Genomic DNA, 26,105 nt, shown 5'->3' with positions numbered 1-26,105 from the left:
ATATCAAAGTTGGTTGTTCAAATCAAAGATTTGCTGCTTTAATTGAACTCTTCATGGTTTTTGAGCGGCTCTATTGAGTGTTAGGAAGTCAGCACAGAACAGTTTGATTGGACTTGAATCAGCATGCTGGTTATATTCTGGGGCCAAATGTGAGATTTTTAGTCAGAAACTAGGAAGGAATAATAAAGCCACGCGTGCACCTTTTTAATAGACATTTTCCACAGCAGCCACGATACTGCATCATCCGATCATCGTGTGTTAACTGATGTCAGTTAAAAAAACAAAACAAACAGCGTTTTGACAGTGATTTCTGAAGCAAAGATGTGCAGGAATCCATTTTGCCAACGTACAGACAATCATTTGACTCTCCTACAGAACTTAAACGCCACAAGATGGAGCCACGGTCAGGTCAACACATCCACCTAATGTGCAGATAGAAGTCAGATATTACCTTTAGATTCTGTTACGGTGTAAGAGTTTGCTGTGGACACATTAACTTCAGGGTTTTTCTTTAACCCGGCATGAAAAATGGTGCAAAAGGGGCATCGCATGTGAAGTGAATCAGTAACGGTAATCGTCTATGACCAGGATCCTGGTCCTGCAAAGTCAAATCTATCCAGTTTCTAGATGATATAGTCTATGTCTGAGTATAGGGAGTCCGCCAGATCTTCTTCACTGGAATCCTCTTCTTTAAGGCACATGGACCCCCGCCTGTCAGGAGAAAGGTGTATTTCAGACACCGTCACCAGATTTATCCAGCGGACTTCTGATGAAGACTCACCCCAGGTGCTGGCACTGCAGATCCCCCACACACGGACAGTGTTTCCTGGGCCCCTCGTCTCCGGCGTCCCAGGACAGAAGCTCCATCACGTGGTTGGGGGCCCCGAAGCAGCGCTCCCGCTCGATAGGCTTGGCCGAGCAGACGGGGAAGAGCAGGACTGAAAACAAACACGGGACCGTCATCCAGAGGAACGCATCGATCCGGCTGAACGGAGATGGCGGCGCCGCGCGCCGGACCGTACCTGCGTGGATGGCGCAGCAGAGGTCGGGGCCGCAGTCGCTCTGGCGCTGGCAGGTGCTCCCGGCCTCTCCTCTGGTTGCATTGTGACTGCACTGACCCCACACACACAGCTGTCCGTCGCAGCACTCCTCATCCAGCGTACAAGGCTGCGGGAGGAAAGACAATAGTTTAGGGGATTTTCTAAAGAGTCAGCTGTCGGGTGACTTTGGGACGCGCTCTCCTCTTAGGTGAACCTCGTCCACAAACAACACGCACTTGTAGACGCACTGCAATGCAGTCGGAGCGGAGCTGCTGCCCGGAAGTGATGCTGCAGATGAAGGACGCACCCTCACGGAGGATCGGATCAAGAGGCTTCACTTACCACATCTACGGGTTTGCAGGGCCGGCACCTGGAGCGCTGCGTGTTCTGAAGGCAGTACTTTCCCCGTCCACAGTCCTCCGCACTCACACATCCCTAAAAGCACAGGACAGGTGGGATAAGGGTGTCACTTCCTTAATCCTGCGATGACCAACAACAACATGAACCTACTTGTTCAATACTGTTCTCCAGGTCGCTGGACGGGTCGTCTGTGCTAATGCTGCCTTTCTCCTGTGCAAAGGTGGGACATCGGTCAGTCAGAAAATATCACTGATTTCTGTGGCTACACACACACACACACACACACACACAGACACACACCTGTTCTACTGAAACGGGTTCTTGGTCAGTTTCATTTTGAAGACCTGAGGGTGGAGGACCCAGGTTGTTGTTCTACGTTTGGGGAAATGATTGAGGACAGATTTTAGTCAAACACCGCGCTCATGCATTCTAGCTCTTTCTGCCTCTGACTGCGATGATCTATGGATCCAACACTTAAAGGTTATCATAATACAAACCGGTAGCCTGTGCTGTAGCTAAATACAGTGTTCAGTTGTTAAATGACTTAGTACAGAACGCAAGATGCCTACGGGGTGAACCGCATCCTCGGGCGCTGGCTGCAGATCCTCTGACCGCTGCTCCACTTCTACAGACTCGTCATCGGGCTCGGGTTGTTCCGTCTGACCGTAATAATCCCCCAGGATGTGAGTGACGCCAGGGTGCACTATCTCGGGTAGGATGCCATTGCAGACAGCCGTCAGAGCCAGAACGAGCAGAGCGACCCGCATGATGCCGCAGCTGTTGGTCCTGCGGCTGCACACACCCAGCGGAGGGGGTGTGTCGATGACGCAGAACTCCGGAGCAGCCTCTATGTAAACTAGTGCTTGGTAATGACCAGAGGTGTGATGAGTCCACCTCAAACATAGTTCCGGTCAAGTATGATCACCATTCAAAATGACTGCGCTAATGGCAATTTTATTAGTTTCGTGCTAATTGAGCTATCTGTAGTAATTAATGGCACTTTTGGGGTTTCTCACAATTTAGAAAGAAGGGGCAATTAATTAATCTAGTTTCAAATAAATCAAATTCTATAGTAGCTAGTTATAGAACCTATTGTCGAAAAAGAAATGACACCACCGCCCAAAAATTGATCAAATATCAAAGTATGGTGTTCCGAACATTGGTGCAATTATGGAGAAGCTGCTTGTAACTTTGCTTTCTTCAGGGTTTTTAACCAAAGGAGCGAACTTTCTCTGGCAGTTCCACAGTCTCGCCACAAGGTGGCGACATTTGCCCTATCGGAAAAGCTTTGTTTTTTCCCACAGACGCTCCAGCGGCGAGCAATTATTCCTTTGTGAGTCTAGTCACAATTTCCTCAATTCCTTTCAATTCCTTTGTCCAGTCTAGTCAGAATACACCTGAAACGTACACTGCGTTGACCAAGTGAGGCTCGCGGCCTGAAAAATGGAGGAAATAAATACACCTGAGGAGCCTCTCTATTGTTGACTTTCAGAATACTTTGGAAACCGAAGTCCGGAAATTGTGGCGGGGCAAGCCTCGCAGGTCAGCAGAGGGCGGACAGCAGCCAGTTAGGGTGGTGGTGTGTGCATTTGGCCCGTTTCTGGTCTGAGCAGCGGCCACGGTAGCAGCCGAGCCGGCTGATGTGTCGGAGCACCGCCCTCCGAACTGGACCCAGCTGCGCGCTGAAGTGCAGCCTGTCACACTGACTGCAGACCAGCTCACGGTCCGACACACCGTTTCACCCCCGGAGAGGAAGAACCGTTCTGCCCGAGACATGAGGTGAGTCTCACACCTTGTTTAAAGAGTTTCACACCTGTCGGCAGCCGCGATTTCCGAAACACAACAAATCAGCCAATTAAGACCCGCCGCGACTGTTTTTAACCACGGTAGCGCGTAACCAAGGTGTGATGAGCCCGGGGCTAAAAGGGCATCTTGTTATGTGGCTGATTGAACTTTGCAGTGTCAGTTTTTCCTCTCATGACATAAATCTTTAATTTTGGAGCGGCTTGTTTGTTGTGATGCTGTTTTCACCGTGGACTACCTTTGATAGTCACATTACCAATAAAAAAATGAATAAATTCCCCCGTTTTTCATCCTGGAAAACATTCCCAAGGTTATTTTCACAGGCTGTAGCCTCTGCGTTCAACATATGGAATGTGACCACATGTTTACAGATAAGAAAACATAAGACTTGGATCCTTTTCAGAGACTTTTTAGGGTTCTTCCAACATGTCTGGTGGACTTTGTCAGGGTTGACTCATCCGTCTTGAGGGATGAAGCATCACTTGTGCAACATTCTGAGGCGATTATGCAGTCAAACACTCGGCATGTCTTCTTCCTGTCGTATGAGCAATCATTTCCTGTCTGTGTTTAAATTGTAAAATCCAAACCTGGATTTTCCCAGCAAAAGATCTAACGTCTGAACTGAGTTTATCCACGCCGTTTGCTCCTCTGCCCAGATGTTGAGGGGTTTTCTGTGATTTATGTTTGTGGATACTGACAGCTGCTGATAGCTCGTCCCTCTCAGTAGTTATTTTAGACGTATTTATTTTTATCTGTCATCAGCATTGCTGTAATATATGTGAAAAGCAAAGTAAACTTCTGCACTTCCTTACAGCATGTCGGCATCGCAGGAGCTGGTCAGGGCTGTGAGAGCAATTCTTACATTAAATTCCTAAAAAACAAAAGCAGTGGGCCCTTATAATGTCTTGAATACATAGGTAGTGATGCTATAACCTGCTGATGTGGTTACCAGGGTTCACTGAGGTCCAACTTTAAACTACTGTGGCATTATTAGACTTTGATATGGCCAAAGAGTAGGTATTAAATAGAAGTTCCCCTCAAAATAAAAACGTACTGTGATTTACCTAATCACCACTTTTTGGGTGAGCTTTGATAAATATAAAGCGTACTTTGGTTTGCTGTGAAGAAGCGTGATGTTTTTCTGCCATTGTCTGGCAAATCAGGATGTTGAAAAGCAGAAACGTAAATGACAGCGTGACAGCGCAGCGTTTAGGGAGCCCATTTAAGAGCATCGGTTATCCTTTACTTCACCCCGGTTTACCCCCGGACTCAAAAACGACCTCTCCTTCATCACACTGGCGAGGAGCTAATGAGTGGATGTTGCTTTTTTATGGCCAAATCTACTGAAACGATAAGAAGGTGAATTCCCCGGTGGATGAATAACTCCGATTCCCGCTGATTCCTTTCACTGCTCCATCATCTCCCTGAGTGGAGACAGAGGTGTTTTCTAAACGCCCTCCTTCCTCGCTGCAATACGCTTCCTTCCGAGTTCCACAGCGTAGGAATGAACACGTGTAACCAGGCATGAGCTGCACAAAAGAAGGGAACTTTGAGAGATGGGTGGGGCCAGCTCAGTTGTTCCCTGTGGCCTGCGGCTCTGTACCCAGTAACATTTACTGTCCTGTCCACAATCCAGAAAATACCAGTATCAGCTGCACTGGTAACATATCTCATGTTTGCCTGTCGGATGAGAATTCCCTGCGGAGGGACACAGTTGGCAGCAGGAGCGCGTTGGGAAAAGGGGCTTAAACGGATCCGTGTTTTACCGTCACAGTTTACAGCAGAACAGGAAACCAGACGCTCTGCAGGGGCAGATCGGACAGAAAGGGTCTGAAGGGTCTGCGGGGATTTTGGGTGGTTCCGAATATACGGGAGAAAATCCCGGCGCGTCCGCTCAGGCTGCGCGCCGGGATTTTCTCCCGAACCAGAACCTGCGTGGGTCGTCGAGGTGACCTTTGTCTGGTGTCGCGCCCGTCGGAGACGGTTTTGTTTACAGGTTCCTGCTCACTCTGTGTGTTTTCAACTTCTGGATTTCTTTCCTCGGTAACGTGACCCTTGTCTATTCTGAGCTTGGCTGTACTGCTGAATTTATTATCCCTGCCAGGCAGTAATCTAAAGCTACACTTTTGGGCTCCCCTGCGCGTCGGCGGAACAAAACGAGCCCGCTGACATTATTTTTCACTTCTGTCTGTTTTTCTTTTTGTTTTTTTAAAAAAGAATCACATGTTTCACATTGACGTCCCACATTATTATCAGTTTGGATTCTGCTCAGACCTGGGGGCCAATCCAAGACATTGTTCATCTGTCTACATCCGTTGCTGTGGTAACGGTACTGCGGTGACTTTCGGCCTACAACAACAGGCAGATAAGAGAGCGAATGGTCCCGCTGCACGTCCTCAAACTTTCCGTTCGTCCCTTATTGGGACGTGAGAGGTTGAACTTTTCTCAGTGGATAACCTGTGTTGAGCGTCTCCTAATCTGAGGGATTGATTAGGGAATAAAATAGATTAGATAGATTGAGCGTTATTCCCAGTTTACTGATTAACGTTCTGTCCTGAAGGACCTTATCGGCATGGACGAGGTTATCTCTGCTCTCGGAAGGAGACGAACGCGTCTGCAGGAAGCACAAAGCACTGAATAAATAACGCTGATGTGCGGTTTAAGTCAGAATGATTGTTTGAGTAAATCATCTTCACCTGGCCGGAGAGCGCTCCAGGCACGCCGCCTGGATAGATCCCTCTCCGGAGGCTCCTCGCTGCAGAGCAACCTGCTCCCGGAGGTCCACAAGTCGGCACCTGTTTGTGGAAAGTTGCAGGTTTCTCCCCCAGAGGCGGCTGACGTTTACGGCAATCTGTCAGTATCCCCGCCACATTCCCGCCAGCTCTTCTTTTGTTTTGGCAAAGCTGCCCGGACATGTAGTCTGATGTCAGAGCTGAGATAATACGGGGCGGCTCTGGGGCCTGTCGGAGGGCAGAGCCAGCGGGGCCGAAGTCCACCACTGCCATGTTTGCTGAGGCCCCGCGCCTGCTTATCAAACCCACAGAGGGTTCCTTCCTGGTTTTCTTCAGAGCGGCCTGTAATTACTGGTGCTGGCTCACGCCACCGCGGCACGCACATTTCCGGTGTCGTCACTTTCCCATTGTTCCTAGACAGCCCGCAGTCCTTGTTCTCAGCAGCGAGACACGGAGACACGTCACGGATTTCGCTGTCCTGTGTGTTTCAAAAGGGGCCGGGAGGTACGAGGAGCTCGCACATGTTGATGTTGCAAAGGGGAGAGGAAAAGGTTTAGCAGAAAAGTCAAGCGCTCTATTTAAACAAGTGTGAATCAACAAACAGACTGATGAGATTAATGAGCTCAGACTGTGTTCTGACCTGGGATCTGCCTCATCGGGATTTGGCTTTAGTCAGAGTTACACTTTGTTATGCTGTGGTCGGAGTGATTCTCTGCACGGTATGAACTGCACCAAACCCAAATATTTAACTTGCTATGAAAATAATGGACCTTTTAAAGATATGCTTTGCTCACATCAGTGGTGCTCGGTGGCATTAAGGTGTTCTTTTAAAAAGAAATAGATCTAAAACTAATCGGTCTATCGGCCTGACGGGTGGGTCACAACATTGGTGACTCCACTCAAATCCAGAACTTCCATTGTTCAGGTTCCAGTTCAGTCCATACTGTAAACCAGTACAGTGCAGGAGTGTGTGTGTGTATTCAGAAGTGTGCTGTTGAATCTCTCTATCTGACAGGTGTGTTTTCCACATTCCTGACATTCCCTCTCTATCTTATTGGAGTCCGAGGCTCGCTCCGTCCCTGATGCGCGCTTTTCCCACATCGCTCTGCAACAACGGCACGAACGAACGGTCGAGTTGAAGCATCATAAGACCGAAGTGCCTGAAGAAGAAACCCAAAACCACAGATCATGCAGTTGAAATTCTTCACTGCACAAATAAATAGCCGCCCTCTATTTTAGCTGCGTTCAGTTTTCATAGACAGAAGAGTGAAGATCTTCACCTCTGATCTTCTTAGGTAATGTGGAGCTTGAGGCTAATGCAGATGCAGACTGTGTGTGTTTGTGTGTGTGTGTGTGTGTGTATTCCTTCTGCTTCGTCTGTCATTACTTGTATTTTTATAGCCATCCTGTGGGTTTGTTCTGTCTGCCCACAAGTGACTTTCCATTCTGTCAGCCTGCGATGGTGAAGTCATGCGACTGTCGTTTGAGTGTTCTGGAATTGCTTTTAACTGAAGATATAGTTGCTGTGCATTTTCTTTAATGCTCACAGACTTGTACAACAGATGGTTCCAATAACTGTGTGTGTACTGTGTGTGTGTGTGTGTGTGTGTGTGCGCATCAGCTTTACATGGACTGAGGAATCAAAGCTAAAATACAGTAATTGTGCTCCTATTTAAACTTTCCCCAAGTTGCTGCATCATTTTTGGACCTGATTTTTTAGCTGTCAGGGGAAACAATCCCATGGATCCTCCCTCAGTGATGCTCGGTGCAGAAGGCTACACACCTAAACTATGGTGGGACACGGGCTCCACAGCTTATTCCTGCCCCGTGCATGAAAGATTAAATCGCCTTCATATCAGGCTTGGGTCACTCATCACTAGGCTGGTTTTAACGGGTCCCCAGAATTAAGCTGGTCCTGGTCCTGGTACTGCGGGGCCAGTTACAGGGCTAGCTGGGTCTCGGGCTCGTGCTGATGAAGCATTTCTGGCTACGTTGCAAAGGAATGTCGGCTCTCTGAGGCGGCAGCAGGCTGTTTGCTGTGAAAGGCCTCTGGGATCCAGGGACTGAGCCGTTTGAAGCCACAAAGGTGCATGAAAGAGGATGAATGTGCTGCAGTTTCAGCTAAGCCTGGATTCTTCTATCAGTTTAAACCTTTTCTGTAAATGAAACGGCAGCGGCAGCAAAACAGGAAGCAACCTCGCAGCTGAACAGGAACTTCTGCAAATTACTATGCTGATTTTAGCACAGGGAGAAATGGCGCCGCTTTGGAAATGAGATTCAAATTGTCACCACAGTGAAATCTCAGTCGCCAGTGTGTAGAGCAAATATCTTTATAAGTGTCCAGGCACTGCAGCTTGATACCAGCCCCTATCTGGATCGCTCTTCCAGGGCGGGGAGCAATTTCATTGTAACTCCCAAACGATAGCATCAGTTCAGCCACGTCTCTCCGGGACACAGTTGCTAAGATTAAATGGAATCCCAGCTATTAATAGGTCTAACATTAAAACTGGTTTAGTCTACATTTCAGATGAAAGCTAATTTAATATCTGATCTTTGAGAATGTCAGTTAAGTAAAACGACAGTGAGCAGATTCCTATTGGGGTCTGTTGGAGCAATCCTAGCCTCACACTCCTGACCGTCCTCCTTCATGGAACATTAAAACATCAATGGCTGCCGTCTCCCAGCGCTCCACGAAGCTACTCTCCCCACCCAAATGAGCACACACACATGCTCCATGTCAGGGAGGAGAGAAAAAAACTTCCACATTTTTGCTTTGATGCTGACTTCGGACACAGGCTGTGTGGCAGGACTTTTCAGAATGCCTGGCGGTCGGGGTTAGATGGCAGCAGAAGAGAGGAGAACTGCACTGCCGCTGGTTTAGTGTGTGTTGCAGTAAAAATGTCCTTGACACGCACGCGCACGCGCACATGCTGCATGCACATACTTGTGTGGAGGGAGGACTCTTAAGTATGCCCAGTCCAAGTTAATCAACCTGTGTAATTGTTGGTTTGGATTACGGTTGGTCTGAAAAGCCTGAAAACATTGCTTTTTTTAGACAAATGCCTTTCCAGTCTACTCGCTCGCAGCCAGAGCCGCTCTACAGGAGTGAATGGAGGCGCTTAACTCAGCCAAACAATGATTTTATTTCTCTAGGAATGGAAGCCCCAAACCAAATTTTGCCACACCACGGCAAGAACTTTACATTTGTTTAGTGCTTTGTGTCTTTATACATGTGTTGTTTTTTTTTGTTCTAATTATATGCTTCAATAACATAAATGCGGGAGTTCATACAAGAAAAAAGTGCACTGCCTATAAACTGCCGTCAGTTAATATGTGTTGTAGCTGTTTTATCTTCTAATCCTCCAGGATAATATAAAAACCTTATCTCAGTCTTGCCTGTGAAATGACTTCATATATTTCAGACCAGTATTGATATCTTTGGGTGAGTCAGTAATGAACACTTGGGTACTAAAGATAGCAGGTTGGGTTGTCTGGGAACGATGTGATTTACAGTAATTGCACCTGTACTGTGAGACAGGCAATGATGTAAACCTGGAGACGACGTCAGAATTCTGTGCGTGTCCTCCTCAGGTCGGGCATGACTGCGCAGGCCAAGCTGAGGGTTTAGCCACATCTGGCAGACAGTGAGCCTCGGCGGACCCAGAGCATCTGCTGCCCCAGGAGAAGATGGGCGAGATGGAGGAGGAGAGGGACAATGTGGGGAAGCTGTTCGAGAACTTCTTCCAGGCCTCCACATGTAAGGGCACCCTCCAGGCCTTCAGCCTCCTCTGCGGGCAGCTGGACCTGGACCCTGCCGACAGCAGCACCTTCTACAGCAGTCTGAAGGCCAAAGTCACCACCTGGAAAGCCAAAGCGCTGTGGAGCAAGCTGGATAAGAGGATGTCCCATAAAGAGTACAAGAAAGGCCAGGCCTGTGTGGGCACCAAGGTAACTGGATATAAAAACCGAGTGTGGAGACCAGAGCGATTTCTGAGGTCATCTTTTCACAGTTACCTATTGGCTTTATTGGTTCTTTTGTGCAGAGTCTTAAAATTCCCTTTGTTTTATAGCCAGAAACACTCTTTGATCCCAGCACCGACTACAACTGCCGCCAGCTGGCAAAACATCTGTTTGCGTTGACCTGTAAAGTGTAGGCCGAACTGTAAAAGAAAAACAACCACGCACCTCAGAAAATACCAAATAACTCTTGTTACTGCTGAGCAGAACTTGTGAGAGTCTTTGAGGATCACATTTAGACGTTATGGTGATGGGGGGGATGTTGTTCATACTTAATCACAGATGACGTCTCATGATTTCACCTCTCAGATATTCCGTTAGCCCATTGTTTCCTTTTTTCTTTTATCCATCTGAACTTTGTCTTCAGGTCTGTAAATGAACACAATAAGAACCGTAGCTCAGCCGTACGTCCCGGTTCTCACTACGACATCCATCCTGCCAAGTCAGAACGCGTATACCCCATAAACACATACTTTGTCACTCCGGCAGCTTAACACACGTTGACGGGAAAGCGAAGGGACGTGCGTTGCTTTGCACTTATGCCTGAGATATAATAACAACTTTAAATCAACGGGCAAATGTGCGGCTGAATGATCACTCTGCTGACTGTTGGTGTATTTAGCCATAGAAACAGTGAAAATATTAGTAAATCCGGCAGCTCAAGTCACACGAGAGTGCTGGCGAGGGCACGAGCACGTGAAAAATCATGTTTAATAAAGAAAAGTCAGTCAGAAGGCTGCTTTATCTGATTCTGCAGCACAAAGAATCAATCAGAATCAGTGAGGGCGGTCGGAAGCCGTTCTGGAATTACAATATAAAAAGATGGTTGCGGTGGAACAAAGAAATTGTGTGCGTTTTCCTCTTAAAGGGATGAGGGGAAAGTGGAGAAACCCCGAGTGGTGACCTTTCAGGAATCAGCTGTCACCAGCTTGAAGGAGCGTTTTTATTGTGGAGAGAAACAGACAGCATCACTCACCAGCCAGGAATATACGAGGGGTCTGCTCGGCCTCTCGTAGGCTCTTCCTGAAAGGTTGGAGCTGAGCTGCTTATTAAGATGTGGCTGGAATCGGTTTCACGGGTTTAAGTTCAGAGCCAAATGATTGGGCTTCAGCGTTTAGACAATCTAGTGTTTGAGATTTTGAGACGTTATTCGCCGCGTTGCTTCGGTAGTCGTGGAGACCGATCAGATTTTGGTTATTTTCTCTCTCTGGGGAGAACATCATGGTTAAATCAGCCCCTTGAACCTGACACATGTGAAATCACTCAGCACCTCGTATTCGTATTCCCACTGTGGGAGCGATCGCTACAGGGCGTGACGTCATCCCTGTTTTACGGTCCGACACATGTGTCTGCCATGACGCTTAACCGCAGCGCGACGTGCCCCGTAAAGTTTTACTGCACGTGGAAAAAATGCTTTGATTTGTCAATTCTGTAATCTTAAACCGTGCAGTGACTCAGCAACGACTTCGCCTTAAGAGGACGCAGAAGTGCACGTGGCGAAAGGTGAAATCCTCCGCGGTGAGTTCAGGACCCATCTGTTGGAGTGAGTTTTTCCATTTAAAAGTAGTTCCTTCCATAATGGACCAGACAAACATCACCAGAAATACGGCTGAGGCAGCGAGGTCGCAGGTGGGAGGCAGAAAGGAAACGTGTGCGTCCTGATTCGACAGATGTGGAACAAGCTGTCGGGAAATGGCTCCTATTTGGAAGCGAATGGAACAGGGCTGGAACTATAATGGCTGAGGGATGCGGTTCCACGAGATTAGATAGAAACTTGTTATCTGAAGCCAATAAACATACACACTGTAGGCAGCCTTGTCCAGGCAGCACACAATGATGACACACCCCCCGTGACCCCCCCTTTACACTTTATCAGCAGGATTTCTGCCTGTCTGTCTGTGACTCTGCTAACAGTATTAAATTAGTTCCTATGTGTTTGACCCTGTTCAAGTCTTCCTGTTCAAATTCCCGACGTTCCCTCGCGTTCTGTGTGAGACGGTTGAAGCGAAGGATGTTTTCAGCTCTAATCTGGTGAAACTATCGAGACGGGAGTCCGTCCACTTTGTTGAGCACAGCAGGGGTGGCCGTCAGGAGTGGTTTGGTCCCGGGGTCAACGTTAACACTCGGAGTTAACCAGGAATGAAGGAAACGGCACACGCTCGCAAGTTCTTTTCATCGTTGAAGATGATGTCATGTTTAAACCGCACATTCTCAGACGGACTGTAAGATAGTTTAACTGACTTCATGCATTTTTGGGTATGGTTGATGCACACACAAGTATGTAGGTTGTAATAATGGTTCAGATGGTTCACTCGCGTTATGTGTAGGTACGTGCACACGCTGATTATATCCTCATACCAAAGTATGCAGGTCTCATCTGTCCTTCTCTGATTTAGTGCCTGATCATCGGGGGAGGCCCCTGCGGCCTGCGGACAGCCATCGAGATGGCTCTCATGGGAGCCAAAGTGGTGGTTATTGAGAAGAGAGACTCCTTCTCCAGGAATAACGTCCTGCACCTTTGGCCCTTCACTATTCACGACCTACGGGGACTCGGAGCCAAGAAGTTTTATGGCAAATTCTGCGCCGGTGCTATCGACCACATCAGTAAGCCCCTGACTTCTGACGATCACCAATAGGATTTAATGACGTTCCTCCCTGACATAACAGGGAAAAGCGAAGTCTCAAAATGTTCTGAGCGTGTTCGCAGTGCTCTGCAGAATCTACCACGAGAGCTCCGTTGTTTCACAGGTATTCAGCAGCTGCAGCTGATCCTGCTGAAGGTCGCCTTGATCGTTGCCGTGGAGTTTCACATCAGTGTTGAATTCGTCAAGCTGCTGGAACCTCCCGAAGATCAGGACAACGAAGGTATCGTCCCCCCTCACGTCCCAGTCCAATTAACCTGCAGATGACCCCAGCAAGGTTTTGGGAAGGCGGTCGGTCCGCAGGAGCGCATCTGGGCCTAGAAGTAGGACGAGGCTGAGAAGATTAATAGGGTGACGTCAGACCTCTAGCTGCCAGTTTGTAAGATGGATAGCGTGTAGCTGCATCCACAGTCTGTATTTAGCCTGTCACTGTGCAGTTTGGTGCTCTTCTTCAAGAAAGAAAGTTGCTTCCCATCCAACAAGATTCAGTTTCCTCACACATAAACTGGAGCCTTCAATATAATGAGCTGAGCTCAAGAGGGTTGAGGGTATTCATGATGCTACCTGACTCCCTCTTACTGGTGACAGCTATGCACGAGTGTATCATTAAACTGCCTGCATTACTATTTAATGTTTTTGTAGATACAGCAGTGTAAAACATATATTACAACATATAAAACATATACATATATTGTATAACATTTGAATCTTGGCCTGGCTGCTGCTGAATAACCAGCATCTGACCCCCAAGTGTTAAAGGAGGAAAACGACTTCTCTGCTGTCAGGCGTTATCTCTTCAGCTCTAATATCTATACAGTGATAACCGCTCCTAAATTTAGGCACGTCCTGCTCTGCCGCGATGGACTCAGCTGTGCCCTTGACATCACGGAATGCATTTTTCACATGGCGTTGTTACAAAACAAACCGTCCCAGCGATAGGCCCACGATCCCACCGCACTCTTCCTCTGAGGGCTAAAAATAACCCCGGAACATATTCCAAATACTCTCAAAACAACTCATTCCTGCGATTTTGTTCGTTGTTTCTTGACTTTTCAGGGATTGGGTGGAGGGCTGCAGTCCAGCCTGCAGATCACCCCGTGGCCAACTTTGAGTTTGACGTGGTGGTGGGGGCCGACGGGCGCAGGAACACTCTGGAAGGTGAGAAAGCTGGAAAGTTTAGGGGAGTATTTAGAAGCCTCAAGACTTAGTGTGGCAATAGTGTTTTGTCACGGAGCAGCATTTTTTTCATGATTCTGCATCATTGGGACCAGAGAGTGTTTTTGTAAATCTGATCTCTCCCCCGGGGCAGTTATTAGTATCAAATACTTAAACAGGCAACGTGAAGAGAGCAGATGCGTTTCTGCTTAACGTCCTCTGTCTAAACCAGGTCGTTGTTTCAGTCTCTTATTTAGGAAATCCCATCAACTATGATATACAAATACTCAAGAGTTTTATTCCTAAATTAGGCCCCAGTGGGCAGAAAAGAACATGTTTAGCTCATTCCTCAGTGATGATGCTGGGGAAACAATTTTCCTACATGCTCAGCCCGTTTTAGAACTACATTTCAGAGCTATCTATGGTAACAGCGAGTCAAATACAGTCAGAGCTGATGTGGTGACACAATTCTTTTCTACCTACACGCTGTTTCATACTAGCACACGAAAACAAACATTAAAAGCCAACTTTCCTTTTGTTATCTCCTCACAAGATTCTGCTCTCACCTTAACATCATCCCACCCTCGATGTCGAGTCTGAATTCCCACTGATTCACTGTTTCCTTCCTTACATTAATGCTTTTTTTTTTTTTTTTCCTCGCCCAGGTTTCAAAAGGAAGGAGTTCAGGGGGAAGCTGGCGATCGCCATCACAGCCAACTTCATCAACAGGAACACCACAGCGGAAGCCAAAGTGGAGGAGATCAGCGGCGTGGCGTTCATCTTCAACCAGAAATTCTTCCTGGATCTTAAAGAGGAAACAGGTGGGAGAGCAGCACCGCACGAACGCTGGAGCTTCCCAGCAGGAATGGTTTCCATTTTCCTCGCTGTGTTTGCAATCATGTACCACCGATGAACAGATTTTAATAATAATGGCGATTTAACAATAAATTCATCGCTGATGTCTGGACGCAGCCGCTGCAGATGTATTTTACCGCGTTTCTTGCACGCTCTGCGCAGGTATTGATCTGGAGAACATTGTGTACTACAGGGACAACACTCATTACTTTGTCATGACTGCCAAGAAACAGAGCCTGCTGGATAAAGGCGTCATCATTAATGTAAGCAGGAGAGATTTTAGTTTCACTTACGTTAACATAAAATGGCCGTCGTATGTTTAAAAATGTCGTGTTTGTGTTCTACAGGATTACACAGAAACCCAAATGCTGCTGAGCAATGAAAACGTGGACCAGGAGGCTCTCCAGTGCTACGCCCGTGAGGCTGCCGACTTTGGCACCAACTACCAGCTCCCCACGCTGGATTATGCCATGAACCACTGCGGGCAGCCGGATGTAGCCATGTTCGACTTCACGAGCATGCACGCCTCAGAGAACGCCGCACTGGTCAGGGAGAGATTCGGACACCAGCTGCTGGTAGCACTGGTTGGTGACAGTTTATTAGAGGTAAGGAAAGTGCACAGCGTGCTCTTTGCATGTTCTCCATGTGCCAGTGTTGGTTTTCTCTAGCTTTCCCTCTTCCCTCCCACACAAATGGATGATTGAGACTGAAAATTGCCCTGTAGGTGTGAGTGACCTGCTCACGCTGACCTGGATACACCCTGACAACCAGAGTGCTTAGCAATGCTGCGTTTCTATCATCTCCTTTTGGTCTCACAGTGTTGTGAGCTTTTGTGCTCCAGCTTTAATATTTGCTGTATGTTTAATTCATCCTGTATTATTGACATTGTCCCCCCCACCCCTCCCGCAGCCTTTCTGGCCTATGGGAACAGGCTGTGCCCGTGGTTTTTTGGCTGCCTTTGACACAGCATGGATGGTAAACAGCTGGGCTCAGGGTCATACGGTTCTGGATGTGCTGGCAGAAAGGTACTACAATGGAGAATTGTGTGTTTACGTACTTTTTAAGCTACAGTTTTTATTACAATTTGTACAGCCAACTTTCAGTATTCTGCCAGTGTGGAACACAAGCGGTGTAACATGATATAGCGTTTGACACTGCCTGGGGTTCTTACAGGGAGAGTATTTACAGGCTGCTTCCGCAGACAACAGCCGAAAATATTGCCAAAAACTTTGAACAGTACACCATCGACCCCGGGACTCGATACCCCAACCTCAACTGCTGCAACGTTCGGCCACACCAGGTGAGAGGGAGGGCGCTGGGCCAGTTTTACTCCATTCTATTTGAAGCGGATAGTTAATCTTTTTCCCCTTCATTCACTGTCCCAGGTGCGTCACTTGTACATCAGAGGAGAGCTGAGCGCCTGCTCTCTGGAGCGTGCTGCTACCATTCGCCGGCCGGTCAATCTGAGCCGACGAGGTCAGTTGAGCGGACCGTTATTGGCTGTTTTCTCGTGTTTATGAATGAAGACTTGAAAGTATTGCAGAGGAGCCTTAGTTTATTTATGCCACTTATGTGACTGATAAGAGTTTCCTGTCTGGTAGTTTCTTTGCCCTCTGCCCTCCTTTGTTTTCAGTTTCTCCCTCTAAAAAACCGAGTCAAACCGAGTTTTTGCTGACCAAATATAGAACACAAAATTCAAACATTCTTCTGTGTAGTAATAATAATAATAATAATAATAATAATAATAATAATGGAGTTCAGAGTTCCAACACTTCCCACAGCTGTGATCTGTGACAACTGTCACAACTCCTACTGTAACTGCTGGAGGCTCCTGTCTCATCACAGCTGCTCCCTTTTCTAGGTCAGGGTCCCTTTTGTACATCTGTTACGCTCATATTCACAAACACAACAATAGAAAAGTCCAAGGAGCTCTGAAGAACCGCTTTATTGATTTGAAAACATTGGTGGATCTTGGTCAGAATCTTTGAAATTGTCTCTTAAACTTCAAAATTCGTGTCTTCAATCGTTTCTATGTTTTAACTCGGCGTCTGGAACTGACGTCTTGTTTGTGTGAGCAGATTTATCTCTGTAGATGAGGAGGCGAGGCCCTAAAGGGCCGCTAATCTTCTGACGGGTGATGATCCTAATAAAACACAAGAACAGGGCGGTTACGAGGCGCCTCGTGTTGCTTTTTTCTTCCAGAGTCAGATATCAGACCTTCCAGGCTTCTCACCTGGTGCCAGAAACAGACGGAGGGCTACAGGAACGTGTCGATCACGGACCTGACGTCCTCCTGGATAAGTGGCCTGGCCCTCTGCGCCCTCATCCACAGATTCAAGCCACAGCTGATGTACGTAACATCAAGCTGCGGAGCTGCTTCTTATCTCTGTATTCACAAAGTATTTTGTTCTCCCAAGGACTGCACCTTATCTGCAATGACTAGTTGTAGAGAAACCTGTCTCTGGTGGGTGTGTTAAATATTCCTGGAATGGCAGCCTTTGCATTTTTGCCGCCTCCTCCTCACAACCTGTGAAACACTTCCTCCTCGTGGAATGCTGCTAGCTATGAACGTATTTCGGAGTCGGCTGCAGAACGCTATATAACCAGCGCCTGAAATTCCGCCTCATTTTGCAGGTCGTCATCCCGAACTGAACTTTTGTAAAAATCTGCATCTTTTCTGGTTTGACTTTCTTCCACAGCGAAGGACTACAGCAGCACCTAATTACATCCCCTCGCGTGGGTAATAGCTGCAGTCATTCCCCGCCACATGCCACTATCATTTCATGTGGTCTCACAAGCACCCCCCCCCCCCACGTGCACAGCAGCCTCCAAACAGACTGTGCAGAGCGGAGCAGGTCTAGCAAAGAAAAGACAAGTGAGGAGAGAGCGGGCCTCTGTACTTACAGAACAACACCAACGTTTGTGTGTGCTGCTGCTAGGTTACCGCTGTCTTCTTGAAATTATTTCTGATGGCGTCTGCACATCGTCAGCGCCGGCCGAGACGTCGGGGCTATTCTCTTATTTCTTCTCCCGCAGTTTGAGAACGAAGGTCCTGCACCGATAACTGGGTTTCTGTGTAACATTCCGCTACACGCTCACTGTCCCGGCATTGGAGCCGACGTTATTTTACTCTCTGCTCCCTGTCAGTCACCTGATACGTACATGTAGGCATGAAAGACTGTCAAGAAATAATCCTTTAAGGAATCTGTGTAGCAAAGCTTACTGTTAACATTCCTGTCTCAGTGTTCAGGAGGTCCAAAACCTGCACTTAAGGAACAATAAGACAGGAAGATAAATGCTCTGAGCAGGGTGATCGGGAAGAATCTAGCAAGTCTGTGATCTGACGGTGTAACTTTTTTCTTTCCTTCAGAGATTTCGACTCCCTACATGGAGAAGACCACGCCGCAAACTTGCAGCTGGCTTTTGACGTTAGCGAGCGTGAGTTCGGGTTCCGCCCGTTCACCTCGGTGGAGGAGCTGCACGGCGGCCAGGAGCTGGACAAGACCAAGATGATCACCTACCTGTCCAAGTTCTACGAGCTGTTCCGGGGGACGCCTCTACCCGCCTCAGGTAGTTCCCTTTCTACTGTCGCACTTTGCTGCGTCCATCACTGAGAATCATCATTTCCAATAACTCAATAAAGGAATCAAAAGAAAGGCACCTCACGGATCCAAGTTATTCAGCTTTCGACGCGTTTGTCTATTTTAAACACTCGATGTTACAAAGGGGTTGGTTTTTATTTGGCGAGGATGAAAACGTGCGTGTGTTTGTCTGTTCAGCAGGATCCAGAGGAGCAGATGAGAACAACGAAGATTATCCCTCAAAACAAGTCAGAAGTAATAATTTCCTCAATCTGGCTTCGACGAGGAAAAGGGTACCAAAGGTGACACCTGCAGGATTTATGGTCACCACAGGTCTTACGTGGTTACCATAGAGACGTTGAAATCACTGTGCTTACACTAACAGGATGAAAAGAAATCCGAAGGCCTGGACCCTCTTTATAAGAGAAAGCGGAAATTTTACCTGGAGGAGGTTTGTCCTGATATTATATTAGAATAATGCCTTTAATTAACTCTAAACTAATGTTATAAAGCGTTATTGTGTATGTTTTTTGCCTCTCATCAGGCCACCAACCTGTCCAGTAACGGCTCATTGACACGAGAACCCAGAGAGAACAAAGTGCGTTCGATGGCCACTCAGCTGCTGGCCAAGTTTGAAAGCACGCCCAGGTACACGGTCCGGAATTCACAGGTAAATAATAAACCTCAAATTTCAAACTTTGTACGGTGGCTGTTGTTTATCTGGTTGTCCTTCTGTGCTAACGCCGCAAGTCTCCTCTTGTCTGTTATTTCCAGCATTTGGTTTTTCAGCCTTTTCTGTCTCCTTCCTTTCTTATTAACCGTCTTCCTAAACTTTCTGCTAAGAGGTCCTCCTCACCGACTCTAGACGCGACTGAGAACGTGCACGCTAAAGTCAGGCCTCTGGTCCAACCTAAACCTCCTCCTGAGATACAGGTAGTCCACAACAGTCCAAGTAATGAGCTTGTCTCTAATACCTCCTCTAAAATAGCAGGAAATGTTAAATTAGTCTCTCCTTTCACGTGCACACAGCCATTTCACGCACATGCGATAGACCAGAGCAGCTGTAAGAAAAGTTCTTATTATCTTTTTACACCCATTTTGGTGCTGCTGACTTAATTTCACATCACAAACCTAAATATGATCCAGGCACCCAATACCATAATTGCATGTGTTATAATTAAACGTACATCCTGTTCGCAGCTGAGGCTTAAATAGGGACACTTGGATACATGTGGATTTAGTCATGGAAACCATTCAACCGATGCTGTCCCACAAATCCCACCGATACGAAGATTTAGGATTTGCCTAGATGGCGTTTAGATTCAGACGGAAAGCGAAAGGAGAAAAGCTGTCGGAAAGACATCTGGCATTGGTTTGGACACATTCCTGGTTTTAGCTACAATTTGTAAGTTCATTTAAAGTGATGAACAGACAGACGACAGCATGTGAATGGCATCTGCTGCTTGTTAGGAGCAGGCCGTGTTATCACCTGTGGCTTTGAGCGAGCGCTAATCAAATAAAAGCGTCGCTCTATCTTATTGCCTCCAGTTTAAAATGAGCCTCAGCGAAGCAGCAGGAAACTTAGTCCACCTGCCTCCACAATGTCTGCGCAAACCCAAAAGCCAGCCTCAGCCCCAGTTTCCCGTAGTGAGGCTGAGACACGTTGAGGGAGCGCGCCGCCAGGCGGCTCCCGACCCTCCACCTGAGAGCGATGGGGCCTCGGCTGCTGCTCCGTCCCGCCGCTCAGCTGTTGAGTTCATGTCAAGAGTTCTGCAGCGCCTCAGGGAGGTGGACGAACACGTCTCTGAGGTGATCACCTTCTCCTGCTTCTTCTTCTCCTCTCTGTGTTTCTGCTCTCTGCTGCATGTTCTGATCCCAAAACAAGCTCCAGAGCAAACGCTGATTATATATGAAGGCTGATCATTCGCCACCACTCTAATATGTAGGAAGACGGTCCCATTTAGCCGCCAGAACCTGCCTTTAACTGGGAAAGTCAAAGGAAAGAGACTTTAGTGATGAATCCTTAAAAATGGCTGCATTCACTGTAACATCCTGATTTGGTTCTTGCTCAACTGTGATGGAAATCCAAGAAAACATCCTTGTTTTTCTATTTATCTGGAGCGTGGGGCTAAACACGGACGCGGGTCAGTAGGTAGCACGGAAGCTAGGTGATAATTCAGCCACGTTTGTAAAAGACACCCAGCTTTTCTGAGGTGAGGGGCTGCGCCTGTGTTAGATAACAGGAGCAGAGGTGTCAGCGTGGGACGTCTGAGGACGCACGCCACCAGGTTTAAGTCAAATAAGTGTGATGTAAGGGCTTGTGTGTGTTACTGAGGGCGTGCCTCGCCGCGACCAGACGGGACTGACTTGTCTTGTCTTTTGCCTTTGTCCTCTGTCCTGTCCTGTCCTGTCCTGCAGAAAAAAGCGCAGGCTCAGCAGGCCAGAGAGTTTCACAAAAAGAGTATCAAAGAAAAAGCCGTTCACCTTAGCGGGTTATTCACAGGAGGCGGCTCTGCTCAACCCAAGGTGACTGGATGTCTGACCCCCCCCCCCATCCCGGCCTCGGCGCCACCTGCCTCCTCTCCCCAGCTCATCTGCATGTTGAAAGGCGTCATGTTGCACGCAGCTCGCCTTTCTTTCGTGTTCAGTGTTTCCTGCCGTCCCACCTACAGCTTTTCCTTTTTTCCACCAACACCTTTAGACACGCTGAGCTCGCCACGGGTGGCAGCGGTTGATGGGTGTGTAGCACAGCCAACATTCCTTGGATCGGCCCACAAGCTAACCAACGTTTGCTTTTTGACACGCCTCGTCACAAAAGGCCTTCTGAATGACCGAATGAGCCGGTGTTAATAACTAGCATCCCCCATTTATTTCCTCTGCTGACGCTTTCGCACGTTTCAGGCCATTTTTACCACTTGTGTCATTCTCACACTATATTTTTATATAATCTTACTCACTGGCATTTTAATGATGTGTTGATGAGGACGTCCAGCTCCTCACTCTTCATGCCTTTTGAAACGGAGCACAAATAAAAACTTTATGTGCAAATATGGACATTAATGCCCTTGAATGACAGAACATAGTGTTCATTTTAATGTCTTTTACATCAGGAGACCGACTGCTGCTTCAAGAGCTTTTTAAAAGCCCTTTCTGCCCCTGGTGCTTTTAATTACCAGCAACACTCAGGGAAGAAAACATTATTTCTGTGGTGGTACTTGGCGGCGTTTCCTGCTCCACCCACCCCAAACGCGTCCACAGCTCCAGTCAGCTGCTGAAGCTGCACGGAGAACTGTCAGAACAACTTTATGGGGGTTTTTATGACAGCATTTAAACTGCTAAACATTTTTAAACATTTTTAACCCAAGCCTGTAGTTATATCTTTCTGGTCCTTTAATCGCACGCCAAAATTAAAATTACACAATAAGAGTGTCAGGAAGTGACAGCAAGGCTTTGATTTCAGTGAAAGAACCAGTGTGTGTGTGTGTGTGTGTGTGTGTGTGTGTGTGTGTGTGTGTGTGTGTGTGGTGTGTGTGTGTGTGTGTGTGTGTGTGTGTGTGTGTGTGTGTGTGTGTGTGTGTGTGTGTGTGTGTGTTCCATTCTGTCGGCCTGTGATGAAGTCATAGTATAGTGCTGAGCATTGCTCGTTGTCTTCATTAATCCACATAAACAGTCCACATTTTAATGACGAGCTGGACGTTTCCTTCTAACGAAGGACATTTTCGAAGGGCTGTATGAGGGATTAAACCTGGTTTAAGGTTAGAATCTGTTTTAGGTTATGATAAAAGTTAGGCTTACAAAGTCCTTACAGAAATATAAAGACATTGCTGTCTTATTTTAACAGTCTCGTGGCCTCCGCGTGGCCGTTCCCTTTGGTTTCCTCACAGTTTGAAGTGTGTTTGTGTGTTCTTGGCTGTGTCAGAGATGTTCTGGGGTTAACTGAATATTAACTGTCTCAACACCCGCCACCTCGGCCGTGCCGTTTCAGGGCGACTCCGTTCGAAGGGCGTTCCCCCCGTCGGGCGACAAGTGTCACTCGTGCGGCAGGCGAGTTTACATGGTGGAAAGGCTTCGTGCAGAGGGGCTCTACTTCCACAGGGAGTGTTTCCGGTGTTCCACCTGCGGCTGCACCCTGCGGCAGGGAGCTCACACCTTCGACTCCGAGCACGGTCGGTGCTGTGAGACCTTAGCGCTGGATCCACGTGTGACTGGCGTCCAACATTAACTCTGCTTTAACCTCACAGGTCAATTGTACTGTCAACTTCACTTTGACCGGCTGAGGAACGGCCCAAACCTGCACAGGAACCTTTCCCTTCGTTCTGTGAGTCCTCCTTTCAAACACACCCACTTCAGTGAAGCAGCTCTTCTTGTTGCTGAATGCTCCGTTCTCCTCAGAGTCGCCGCGGACCCGCAACCCAGGAGCCAATAGCCGGCGAGGGTCAGAGTTCAGGGGGCAGCAGCTCGGATGAGCGGCAGAGCCAGTCCTCAGCAGGTACCTTCAGCAGGTTCATAAAGACCCGCCTGAGCTGGCCCCTGAATGTGATTGGCGCCGTGTGTGGCGCCCCCCGGCGTCTGTGCCGCAGCATGCGCGGCGCAGCGCAGACTCTCGCCGACCACCTGAGGAACAACGACCAGGACTACGCGTCCGTGTTTGAGCTGCTGAGCATGGGTTTGCCGCTGCTGCTGGTCCTGCAGGAGGTGCTGCTGCAGATGCACGCGGAGCCTCGGCAGGAAGGAGCCGCCTCTCTGCAGCCTCTGCTGCTGTGGCTGCAGGAGAACGTCGGCCTCGTTTAGCCTCTCGGCTCAGCCGCCACGCACCTCTTCTTACTTGTAGCTGCGCACAAGCACCTTTTTTGTTTACCTGCCGTTTGTGGCGATGCTGTGGGCTTGTTTACGTCTGTGACGCACGTTAGCATCGGCCAGAGACAGTTTTAAAAGGTGAAGTCATTACCAGAGAATCTGGGAAATGCATCATAATTAAAGTATATCACTCTTTTTTTTGCCTTTAATCTATAAACTGTAAAGTTTGGAGTCCATCAGGCCTTATTGAAGACTGCTAAGGTGCCTCATCACTAATGCTGTACCAAAAAAAGTTGGAAGGGTTTGATTTGTAAGAGCTTTAATAGATTGAGACTGACTGACTTGATGCACTTTAAGTGTGAGATCCACCCTGTGGACGTGGTGTTGGACGAAAGCCCGTCCTCATGTTAATGCTGATGATTGGGGTTTGTTTTTGTTTTGGGTTTTTTTTTGACTGTATGTTTTAACCAGACATGTTTACATGCTTTAAACATGTCGAGGATTTGGTTTGGAAGCTTTATTTACTCCAAACATTCAGGTTTTTTGCTTTTTTTCCCCATATTTGATAAAACCAAAGGACGCTGTGGTCTCGCTCTACTTTGCTGCCACCTGCTGTTGGACTGAGAGAACTACGAAAGGGCAGATTAAAATCCCTGAATCACTTTTTTACACCTCTCTGTAACTTGAAACACTTTATATTAAACCTGAGCATTTTTTTTTGAGATTCAGTGCAACGTTAACAGACAGTAGGAGCCGCTGATCACGTTGCAAATTTTGCCGCTCTCGCTGCGATTTTGATTTTAAGTTTTGAAGAGCTTCTGAAAACCTCATCGACGGGAAGCCGCACTGTGGCTTTTTATTCTAAAACGGCGTCTAATGTTGCTGTAGAAGCACTGTGGACTGTCAGAGCATTTTGTTTTTCCTCATTATAAGATGCTAAAGGCGGTGTTTTCTTATTTAATGGAATATATAACAAATTCTTTATATTGTGCAGAGAAAAGGTGGAAAACTGGTTTCTAGATACACTGACCCTTTTTTTTGTTTCACATCTGTATAACAAGAATCATACAGTTGGTAACTTATGAATGTCAGTATTTTCCATAAACCTTTTCTACTTTTCAGCTGATTATTCTTTGTGGCTTTTTTTCTCCTTTCTTTTCTTCTTTGCATTCAGACGACGACTTTTATGAAGAGTCACATCCAGCTGGTTCTTTAGGAGAAATGACATTTTGAAGGTGACGACTTGCATGGTCACAGCATCATGTGTCTGAGTGAATTTCTAACGGCATTTTCACCCAGCTGGACTAATCGAAATGACAAGACTTGTAACTAACGGTCGGCCTCGGTGCCGTCGTCCAACTTTAAGCTCAGTTTGGAAATTAACTAACTAAAGTGTGGATTTCTCCTGGCGTCGCCTGGTTTCTAACAAGTACAAGGCCGAATAAAATGACAGTTTGTCGACCTAAAGAGCAGAAGGAACCCAAAAGAAAAAGCCAGTCGTTGAAAATGTAATTAAAATCTAGAGTTTAGTAAAGTGTTTGGGGGGGTTTGAGTGATGAGCGTAAGCTCCAAACTGAAGCACGATGAATAATTCAATAAAATATGACAGCGTTAACGACATCAAACAAAGATCATTTGTCCTGGAAGGTGATTTTCTCAGATTCAACATATGTGTTCAATTCTTTTTTAAAAATCCAACAAAGAAAAATCAAAACAGTCGTCTTGCTTCGTGTGAATGGCGACCTCGTGCACTGTAAAAACAGCCCGACCTGCTTTTAAACACGTTTCTGTATTGACCTGCTGGAGCCGTTTCTGGCGTCTGAAGCTGCACATCAACACTCACACCTGCTAATACAGTCTGACACATTACCGGCATCCCCGTCCCTCCTCGCTGAGGAATTAAGATAACCAAGAACGTTGCTGCTGCCTTACAAACTGCTCAGGAACGCTCTCAGAGCTCAGAAAGCATTTATATACAACACATGTACTGACCAGGCACAGCAGCATGAGCCCAGACGGGTGAAGGGTAACACACTGGTGCTGTCGTCGGCGTGGCCCCTGGGATACAGCGGGCCTCCGAGTTGATGTGGTAGAAGCAGGAAATTAAGATTAAGATGTACTTTATTCATCCCCGTGGGGAAATTGAATTGTAGTAGCAACCTATACAAAGTATAGAAACAGAATAAATAAATACAGATAATGAGGGCAAGTGGAAAGATCTGATGTTGCAGGCTGGTGGTTACAGGGTCTGGTCGGTGTTTCACCAACATTACCTGCAGAGACTGCACCAGAGCCACTCAGACGAGGGTCCATTCGCATAACTGGGTGTTTGGTATCACTTTCAATAAATTCAGCCTAAACGTTAAATCTATATCAACATTAACTAGTTGGACTTTAGCTGCTGAGTGTGCTTGTAAGACAGAAACGAATAAAAAGTTTCAAATCTTTAGTGCACAGTTTATTCTGTAATTTCACAACCTTGTCAACAAATGACGAGTCTTGTGACGTCATGTTTGCTCTTGTTTTTCCCAGTCAGGATGCGGCCACGCGGGGGCGCTGTTTCACCGCTTTGTCCATAGTCGTGACCGACACTTCACGTCACCGTGTGCGCTCGTTTTATAATTGTTGCTGATTTTAATAAAATGTGACGTACATCTTTATGTTTTATCTGTTGTGCTTAAGATGGGAGACTTTTGGCCACTGACATGAATGTTTAAATGTTAATATTGACATGGCCTAAAGTTGCAGATTAGTAGACAAGGTTTTTGATGGGATTGTTTAGGAAAAATATAGAAATATAGTTGCATTTTAGCTGACATTAGTAAGTGTTCCAATTGCAGAAGTTTGGCCAATAGCAGTAAAAGAAAAATCCTTTTAAAATGTGAGTATAAAATGACCTTAAATTAACAAAAGGCTGTTCTCTCTTCTCTATCTGACACCATAAGGGATCATAAAACTCCATCAAACTGAAAGTGAATCTATTTTTTTCAGTAGTACAGAGCTCACCCACCTAGAATGAACCCTTTTATCTAATACTTGATGACTTTATAATGAATGGTAGCAATTTTAATTGTTCTGATATGTTTGTATTTGTCTACAATAAATCAAACCATTCTGCAAGAA

The 26,105-nt window shown here is 47.0% G+C and overlaps 2 protein-coding genes across 9 annotated transcripts; one reads left to right on the top strand and one right to left on the bottom strand.

The window, feature by feature from the left end:
* Positions 1-183: 183 nt before the first annotated feature.
* Positions 184-2,238, bottom strand: dkk3a (dickkopf WNT signaling pathway inhibitor 3a). Its single transcript, XM_057025033.1, has 6 exons — positions 1,970-2,238; positions 1,551-1,610; positions 1,383-1,475; positions 1,023-1,167; positions 782-938; positions 184-711 (listed from the first exon to the last, which is right to left on the bottom strand). Exons 1-6 carry the CDS (start codon positions 2,165-2,167, stop codon positions 624-626), a joined length of 741 nt encoding a protein of 246 aa, XP_056881013.1. The 5' UTR covers positions 2,168-2,238; the 3' UTR covers positions 184-623.
* A 478-nt stretch (positions 2,239-2,716) lies between these two features.
* mical2a (microtubule associated monooxygenase, calponin and LIM domain containing 2a) lies at positions 2,717-26,105 on the top strand. 8 transcript variants are annotated; one of them, XM_057024679.1, is made up of 24 exons: positions 2,718-3,179; positions 9,527-9,883; positions 12,349-12,556; positions 12,701-12,817; positions 13,651-13,752; positions 14,415-14,570; positions 14,767-14,867; positions 14,952-15,209; positions 15,514-15,629; positions 15,778-15,904; positions 15,990-16,080; positions 16,807-16,954; positions 17,975-18,174; positions 18,384-18,487; positions 18,571-18,636; positions 18,730-18,855; positions 18,960-19,118; positions 19,734-19,994; positions 20,604-20,711; positions 22,171-22,351; positions 22,427-22,503; positions 22,578-22,674; positions 24,157-24,217; positions 25,515-26,105. In XM_057024679.1, exons 2-23 carry the CDS (start codon positions 9,623-9,625, stop codon positions 24,213-24,215), a joined length of 3,123 nt encoding a protein of 1,040 aa, XP_056880659.1. In that variant the 5' UTR covers positions 2,718-3,179; positions 9,527-9,622; the 3' UTR covers positions 24,216-24,217; positions 25,515-26,105. The 8 variants fall into 8 exon arrangements, with proteins under 8 accessions (XP_056880660.1, XP_056880659.1, XP_056880646.1 ...); XM_057024680.1 differs by having other exon boundaries at positions 2,717-3,179; positions 24,157-26,105; XM_057024666.1 differs by lacking the exons at positions 24,157-24,217; positions 25,515-26,105 and having other exon boundaries at positions 2,720-3,179; positions 18,387-18,487; positions 22,578-24,108.

Source organism: Takifugu flavidus, chromosome 2 (assembly GCF_003711565.1).
Source record: "Takifugu flavidus isolate HTHZ2018 chromosome 2, ASM371156v2, whole genome shotgun sequence".
NCBI classification, from domain to species: Eukaryota; Metazoa; Chordata; class Actinopteri; order Tetraodontiformes; family Tetraodontidae; genus Takifugu; species Takifugu flavidus.
Note: the sequence above shows the minus strand (reverse complement) of the source record. Positions and strands in the feature narration are given on the sequence as shown.

What these genes read in the sequence shown, in the direction of transcription:
- dkk3a (XM_057025033.1), bottom strand. Translation starts at nt 2,167, where the DNA reads ATGCGGGTCGCTCTGCTCGTTCTGGCTCTGACGGCTGTCTGCAATGGC. An exon ending in CCGAGGATGCGGTTCACCCC is followed by an intron (nt 1,611 to 1,969) that starts GTAGGCATCTTG and finishes ACCTTTGCACAG; the next exon opens with GAGAAAGGCAGCATTAGCAC. An exon ending in CCTGCAAACCCGTAGATGTG is followed by an intron (nt 1,168 to 1,382) that starts GTAAGTGAAGCC and finishes TTCCTCCCGCAG; the next exon opens with CCTTGTACGCTGGATGAGGA.
- mical2a (XM_057024661.1), top strand. Translation starts at nt 9,623, where the DNA reads ATGGGCGAGATGGAGGAGGAGAGGGACAATGTGGGGAAGCTGTTCGAG. An exon ending in GCAACGTTCGGCCACACCAG is followed by an intron (nt 15,905 to 15,989) that starts GTGAGAGGGAGG and finishes TCACTGTCCCAG; the next exon opens with GTGCGTCACTTGTACATCAG. An exon ending in CGAGGAAAAGGGTACCAAAG is followed by an intron (nt 18,488 to 18,570) that starts GTGACACCTGCA and finishes TTACACTAACAG; the next exon opens with GATGAAAAGAAATCCGAAGG.